This window comes from Alexandromys fortis, unplaced genomic scaffold (assembly GCF_014885135.2).
Source record: "Alexandromys fortis isolate MF-2015 unplaced genomic scaffold, M_Fortis_MF-2015_v1.1 scaffold_52, whole genome shotgun sequence".
NCBI lineage: Eukaryota > Metazoa > Chordata > Mammalia > Rodentia > Cricetidae > Alexandromys > Alexandromys fortis.
The window spans coordinates 9915220-9923642 of NW_026067929.1; the positions used below are offsets into that span (position 1 = coordinate 9915220).

Genomic DNA, 8423 nt, shown 5'->3' on the forward strand with positions numbered 1-8423 from the left:
AGTTACTATTCAACAATGGATTCATGATTATGGAACTGTTTTACATGTGTGTTTTCCCTGCAAGCTTATTTCCCCACAGACACATCTATAAGCAACTTGACTCCTGCAAAGAGCGTTGGCTGAGTTGCTCCTAAAATGCACGCTTATCTGTACTTGTTTCCTGTGCTTCTCCTTGGCTGCTAGAAGCGGAGCAAGTGGGATGTCGCTGCCATTGGACAATGCGAGGAAACGCTCGTTATCAAAGCATGCTGACAGATACACACACTTGCTTCTCCCAATCGCCGGTGCAGTTTCTCTTTCACCATTGTCCCTGTCAAACTCATCTGGCTGAACAAGTCATACATCTTCCTCCAAATGGATGTTTAAGACCTCGGCCAAAAGTCAGCTTAGGGCATCACTGTCGTTTCTAAGTATACTGGTGGAACGCATTTGTAAACATTTTACTATTTGTCCATACAAGTTATGTTTTTGTAACAAAAATGCCACATAGGGACAGAAGGACAAATGGGTTCGTTTCTCTGCAATCTCACTATGGACTGGGATATCTGAAGATTTTATTTAATACCTACACACTAGGAACTTATAAACATTGCAGGACTCTCCTTTCATCTTTATCTTTCTCACCTATTTTTCAATGAATACTTGGCAAATGTCTCCTGTGCAGAGTGATGGGCTAATGACAATATGAAGAATCCAAAGACATTCCTTCCTTCCCCACACCAAGGAAACATGGCTGCTGTGGTCCTTTCAAGGACCAAAAGTAAGTAAATGTAAAAAATATATTTTGAACATCAACAGTAAGTTTCAAGCCAATATCTCAGATAAAACAATAATAATAACAACTTAAGAGGGGCCAAAGAGATGAGTGAAACGGGCAAAGTTGTCTGTATCCAAGTCTGACTAACTGAGTTTGATCCCTGGGATCCACATGATGGAAGGGAAGAATCAATTCCCACAAGTTGTCCTCTGACCTCAACCTAAATTCCAGGGCAAGCATGTGTGAGGCAGAAGACTAAGTATCCAATAAGGTGTGAATTTTCTTGTAGGCATGTTTTAAAATGACTCTATAATATTAAACAAAGAAATAAATGTCAAAATCTTCCAGCAAAGAAATGTAGTCCTAAAGGGGGCGTATTCAGGGATAGAAATATAATATACTATATGCCCCAATACACTTTTAGATTCTCTCTATTGTCAAGTAAAATAATGACACTAAGACACATAGTAAAACTGGAAGACAGAGAAGCTGGATTAGAAGAGGCTAGAAAAGGACTCTTGATTAGGTATTGTCAGAACCCCCTTTATTTCTCACCTTCTGCAATGGTCCACACAGTGGAACACATCCCAAAATGTCAGGACCACCTCTCTGCCTGGGGACATTTTATGGCCAGGGTGTGCACACAGGGCAGATCTGGCGGGTCAGATCCACATCCCCTGTAAGTAGTGTATTCCCTGTGACTGATGGGGCAGAATAGAAGCCCCGGTGTTGTAAATTCTAGAGGACAGTGGGGGTCCTATGGCAGTGTCACCAGACCCCCCACTGCAAATCTGAGTTCCTCACAGTGGTCACGGGCATAATTGCATGCTTTTCCTTCCCATCCCACTTCCCTATTTGCCTGGGTAGTGTTTCCTGACATGGCTTCCCAATAAAAATTACAGCTATGCAATGTCACCTTCTGCAGGACTCCAGACTGAGGATAGACAGTGTGTCTGTAACCCTCAGGGAATGAAGATGAAGCCTACAGTGCCATGTCACCTGCCTAACACTAAAACCCAGCGGGAAATGTCCACCATGCCCCTCTGCTACACAAAACACCAGGCTGGAAGTGGGGAGGGGCAGTGACTGGGGCTCAACAGTGGGGAAAGGAAACTTGTTTGATTCTTCATTCACTCACTAGCACATCACAGGGATTACTAATCCATCTCATTCCCTGAGATCACTTGGAGAGGCATAATTGTGGTAACATAATTAATTCTGAATTCAAAGGGAGAGGGGAAAAGAAGGCAAGACATTTTTCAGTACCCTTCTCTTTTCTCTAAAAGGGTAACTTCTACACTTTCCCTGTTACGACGTCCCATCATAGCGGAAGGAGGCGTCTCCACTGCCCTATGATCGATCCATTGTTCCAGGTGTGTCCTGAAGCCATCCCTTTAGGCTGTGCTTCCCCTTCAGGCTCCACTGTCTCCTAACCCACCAGCTTCCCAACAGTACCCTGATCCCCAGCTTAGGGACAACAAACACCTGCAGGTAAGAAATTGCCTCTGCGTACTGTTTTTTCCTACATATAGTCATACTGACCAATTCACGTTGTGTATCCATCACCCAGTAAGCAGCCAGAGTTTAGCACTTTGTCAGTAGAAAATGAAGAATCCAATGCTCACTTGCTGTGTGACTTTGCTAAGTCTCTTAATTTTCTGTGCTTTCAATCTATTGAAACGAGAGTGAACCACAGCACCTACTGGGTCTGCAAGAGTAAATGAGACCATCTGAAGGGCCTAGAACAGTGCCTGAGGCAGGAATGCCTCCACAATGCTCACACTCCTCCCTTATCAGGAGTGTGGAGAAAACAGGCTTGAGTGGGGTGTGAGGCGGCTCAGAACAGGATGAAACTGGAAACAAACAACAAAAAGAGCTGATGAAGCAGCCAGGCAAAGGGACAGTTGAACAGAAAGACAGTGGAAGTTTGGAGAGGCCATGTGGTCCACAAGGGTCTGTGGAGGGTCTGTGACATCCTGCGTTGCCGTAGTTAAACTCATTCTTTCTATGTCATTCTTGTCATCTGTGAAATAGGATTAATACTCCCTGAGTCATTCTTCCTTCAGAAAACTCAGTAAATCTTGATTCCCTTCTCCCCTCTTGGAAAGAAAAAACTGTTGATGTAAATCCAAATATCTAAGACCACCTTTTACTGTACTGTCCTCTAGAATCCCATATTTCTTTCTTGACTGGAACAGACCAGCTGATAAATGATGCCACCTCTCGGCCTCAATGCCAGAAAGCAATACGCAGGAGCTAGGTGTCGCTGGCTCACTGACCTCCGAAACCCACTTACTCTTCAAAGTCTAGTTGTTTTTCAGGTACTAAAACATGTGTCACTTTTTTTTCTGAAACTATGAAATGATGGCTTCTGGCTCTATGTTATGTTTTGGCTCCATTAGATGTACACATTAGTACACATATGTGTGTTATGTTTTATATAGTCATATATAGTTTATATATATAAAGCTATATGTATAGTATATACATGCCCCCTATATGTATACTGTATACATGAATGAATAGTAATACACATATTGTATGTAACCATATATAAAATGTTATCTATAGTACATATTATAATTCTATATGTGTGTGCCTATATATTATATACATACACCTATAAATTAAAATTTAAAGTTATGGGACTGGTTACATAGTTTAGTGGGTGAAAGCACTTGCTACCAATTCTGAGGACCTGAGTTTGATCCCTGGGACCCTCAGGGTAGAAGAAATGAACCAAACCCTAAAGTTGTCTTCTGACCTTCACATGAATGCCGTGGCAAGACCAAGCCCACACACAGACACAAACAGACATAATCAATAAATTAAAATGTAATAAAAATCATGCTTAACTAACATCAATCTAACCTATGTATCTGTTCCCAGGATAAGAGAAAACGGGCTTTCAGACATGAAGTCTGAGGAGTCTGTGGAAAAGATCACAGTAGCAAACAAATAGGAACATGGAGAATGAGGCTGGTTTTATTCTATGTTGACCTCAAAGAAATACATAAAGTTAAGCATCCATGCTTCACGAGATTGCAAGGGTGACGGGGAGAACGGATACTGCAATAACATGACGGTTAGCGTCACTCCTTTCCGGACATTAGATGGAGAAACTGAAGTAGGATACACTCGAAGAAAAATGGTCTAGCACGATGAACGTGTCAGTCACAACCGAGCTGCTTCCCTTCTAGGTCCAGGTATTTTTGTGTTACTCCGGAGCCTGGGATTTTCCGCCCTTCACTGGGAGGTTCTAGGCTTGCACTCTGCTGTAAAGCCATGCCCCACCTTCTTTTTCCTGTTGATTTGTTTATTTCAAAAAAGTTTTATTGTATTTTTTGCAGTTCTGTGTTGAGTATGCCATACAATTCATGTGGAGATCAGAAGCCATCCCACGATGTGGGTCCCAGGAATCCAATCCAAGTTGTCAGGCCTAGCCGCAAGCACCTTTACCTATAGAACCATCTCTGGCCTAAGCACTTGCTGTGTTTGTCTTACTTTCTTGTGGTACCAATACACTAAGTCCCAAAGGGTAAGACTGGAAACTTGCTTAGTTGGCAGCCAATTAAAGGACACCTGAGTTCTCAGGATCCACTTTCCTAGTTCCCTATCACCTCGCAAGACCCATAGGATGATCGCCTTGCTACCCCATGACCCAGAACATTTTCTTCATCCCCAAGGGAGCATCCCACCCCAGTACCACTTTCTGCACCTGTGTGCTGATGCCACTGATAAGCTGGCTATGTTTTGTCCTCTTTGCTTCTGGCCTGCCTAATGTCTCGAGTGTTATTGCCAATGTTTAAGCCTCAGTACGTATGTGTGGAGTCATAATCATAGTGAAGACATCGTGAGAGCTGTTGGGAACTGAATTTGGACTAAATGGAGAAATATAGTTTGGTAACTTTGGCTTATGGGCAATGGTGTGCTGGTAAACTCAACAACTTCTTTTATAGAAGACCACAAAACATAAAACACTAGCTGATCCATGGTACTTGCTAACCCCTCCTCCCATGAATAAATAATCTCATCGTGGTTCTGCCGTTCTGAGGCCACATAAGAAGAACTGGGAAGAGAAGCTTGCAACAACAGGGCACCTTCCCAGATCTCAGGACACAGCAAAGAAGGGTGTCACATGATGGGAAGCCCAAGCTTCAAAAACGAGAGGAAGTTATGGCATGAGAGAAAAGCCTCAGCATCATGAGTCATTAGCACCAGCGCTACCTTGGAAAGGATGTCTTCTGGAGATGGCGATAGGTGTGGGCAGTCAAATGCCTAGAAGGTTGTTCAGCAGGTGGAAGCCCACCCAGCACGCCACTCACTTTCCACTCTTGCTCTCCCAGGCCCCCTTGACTTCTTACCATAATATAAAACCATGTGGGTGAGTTAGATAATCCTTGCTGTAACATATGGGGAGGTCAAAGTCAATGGGGAGCAGCTCAATGGGGACTTTTTGTTTGGTTTCTTTATTCTCTAGAGAGTCCTGCAGGATCTCACACTCCATACTCCCATATCTATGCCCACAAAGAAACCTGCAGGACACTCTGTCCCAGGATCTGTGCCCAGAGACTGGCAGAACCTCACACTCTGCCCCCGTATCTGTGCCCAAAGACCCACAGAACCTCACACTCTGTCCCATATCTGTGCCCACAGAGAAAGGGATTAGGGAGGCATCCCGCTATCTCAAGAAGAGAAACATTCTTAAGAAAATTGAGGAAAACTTTATCAAACAGCTCCCTAGAGAAATGCCAACATCGGTTTCACATCAGGACATGGGCAAAGACCAAGGGTACAAACTGTGTCCAGCAGGCATTAGTTGTCTGATGGAAATAAAGGGCGATAAGAAGCCAAAATAGTCTCAAAATAGACCTGGGAGTGGAAACTCTCCCAGGCCCTTCCATTCTGATGCTTAAGAGTTCAGAGAAATACAGATTTAGCATTGCCTTTGAGCATCTAACAAGCCCTGATCAGTTCCTACAGACACACCAACCACCATCAGACTTTAGCACTGAACACATCCACTTCTGAGACAGTCTGAACAATTTTGGATACAGATAAAGATGGACTTTCTAGCAATAAAAATTTTGAATGTCTTCATTCATGTGTCCCCCCCTCCCATCCCACTGGGCCTTCTTTGTTACCTAACTTCTCTTTGCCTGTGGAACGTAGCATGATTGTCTTTTATTTTACAGCTAATATCCACTTATGAGTGAGCACATACCATGCTTTTCTTTCTGGGTCTGTGTGATTTGGGAAGGCCTATCCCTTTCTGAGTGAATATGGAGGAAGGGAGAATGAGTGAGGGCAGAGGGGAGGAGGGGGAAGGGAGTGAGAAGAGAGGAGGGAGGGAAAGTTGTAGTCGGGATATAAAACATATAAATTAATTTAATTGAAAAGTCAAAAATGAAAATCTTTACACACAAAGTCGAGTGTGAGAATCACAGAGTCCCTCCTCAAGGGCAATTCCCCCTCCTCATCCTTTTGCCTCTCAGAGAGGCAACTTCCCCTTCTCCTGCCAGAGATGCTCGGAGGGTATTGCTGGGCATGGATGGCGATGGCATAAAATGAAGTAGGGCAAACCACGAAACAAGAAGCCACTGCACAAATCAGATAGAAATAGCCATATCCGAGAGATACCCACAGGAGGATGGGGGGTTTCAGCCTGGACAACTTCTGGCACTGGAGGGCGACAGCATTGCCTGGCTTCCCCTTGACTCCCACACTGGCTGCAAGGCCAAGCCCAGATGCAGGCTTGACTGCGGTCTGGTAAAAACCACAGGTACTACGAGAACGGTGTGCTCCAGTCCTCTTCCTGACTGCGCGCGTCTCTGAGCATCAACTCCAGACAAAAGGTGTGCAAAGCCCCCACCTCAGAACAGACTTACCCAATAGCTGAACGGTGACGGGGATGACAGAGATAAAAGCCAGGAATAGCGGAAGCCTCATGGCCCAGTGTGTACCCTTGTCTTCCACTAATGGAAGGGAGGGGAGAGGAACCGAGAAAGAACACGGCCAGGTCTCCCGGTTGCACCTCTGCCTAGTCCAAGGTCTGGGAGCTGCCCGGCTGAAGAGGAGGACAGAGGAAGCTGTCCCTTTTAAAGGACTCCTGAATTTAGGAAAACCCTCCAATTGAGAGACATCCTGTCACATGGGGGCGGTTAGAAAAACAGGAATTCAAAGTTACAACTTTGCTTCGTAAGCTAAGGCGCAGGGGGAAGGGGAGAGAGGCACACGTGTAGGAGAGGAGTGAGCACAGGATGTGGGGAGAAGTGAGGAGCTGGGCCTGGTCTGTGGGAGGGAGAGGCAACCCAACTGAGCATGCGGAGTGTTCCTCAAGTGCTGGGAAGTGTGTATGAATGTATTACCTGGGTGGGGAAATTGAAAGACTGTAGGAGGCAGCTGTCGAGGTTCCCAGCCTCAATTCTAAAGTCAGAAAGGGACCACACTGGAAAGGCCAGAAACATTTCCCAAAAGTATAAACTGCCTCTCAATCCTCTGCATTCAGTCATAGAGCCCCCCCACCCACGCTGCCGCCAGTCCTGCCCACCATCCCTACACACACACACACACACACACCTTAGAAAGGATCAAAGGTGTGGCTCTTGTTGCTAGAAAAATAATGAAAGAGAAATTAATTTGAAGATACGATCTCAGAGAGGCCAGGAGACGACATTCCATAAGCCTTTCTTTAGAAAGCTGGAGGAAACAGTGACAAAAGCTTTGCAATCAGCTTGTGGCCCCGTCTCAACCACCACACTCCCCTTGAGTTTGAAGACAGAAGGACCTCTTACTGGCAAATGCAAACCTGGCTTGATTTAATGAAGAGTGGAATTCTGTTACAGGATCGTTCACTGAACACCATGCCTACCGACCTAAACACCGATCTTTTATCCCCAGGACTACAACAAGAGTTAAGAATATTTTGAAATGGATACTAAGGGTTAGATTGCTGGGGAAGACCTGAAACTGGAGCGCGGGAAATGTCGGTGGTTCAAAATGAAGCTTCTGGAAAGACTGGAGATTTAGAAATGTTAAACGAACAGTCTGTTTTCAAATAAAAAAAAAAACTGTTAGATCCATCAGTTCTGGGGCAAAGTTGCACACTTTGCTTCCCAATAAAAGCTGTGATCTCCCTCATCAATTCTCTTTTTATAAAACTTAAATTTAGGATAATTCTGAGAGAAGACATGGCACAGGGGACCCACCACTCATTGTCATTCTGCCAACATTTAACAGACAAACAAATTTCTTCCAAAACTGATGAGACCCAAATGTTTTATTTCCGAATATTACCAGAAGAAAACTGAAACACCGCTTTGCTTTGTAGGTCAGACTGGCCTTGAATCTTGGATCTTCCTGTTTCAGCTGCCTGAGTGCTGGATTTAAAGGTATTTCCCACCATGCCTACTCCACAAAAATATTTTAAAGATTGATTTATTTATTATGTATATAGTATTCTGCCTGCAGGCCAAAAGAGGGCACCAGATCTGATCACAGATGGTTGTGAACCACCATGTGGGTGCTGGGAATTGAACTCAGGACCTTTGAAAGAGTAGTCAGTGCTCTTAACTGGTGAGTCATCTCTCCAGTCCCCACAATAATGTTTTAATTGAATTATTTAGGTCTTTTAAATGCAAATCATCCAAATAATTTAGATTTATAT

The 8423-nt window shown here is 44.3% G+C and overlaps 1 protein-coding gene across 1 annotated transcript in view; it reads right to left on the reverse strand.

Moving 5' to 3' along the window:
* Positions 1 to 6845, reverse strand: part of Mrc1 (mannose receptor C-type 1) — an 87418-nt gene extending 80573 nt beyond the window's left edge. The window contains exon 1 of the mRNA XM_050144743.1: positions 6646 to 6845. Within this exon, the coding sequence (XP_050000700.1) occupies positions 6646 to 6706 (61 nt within the window). The 5' untranslated portion in view covers positions 6707 to 6845. The remainder of the gene's footprint in view (positions 1 to 6645) is intronic.
* Between the last annotated feature and the right edge of the window lie 1578 nt (positions 6846 to 8423).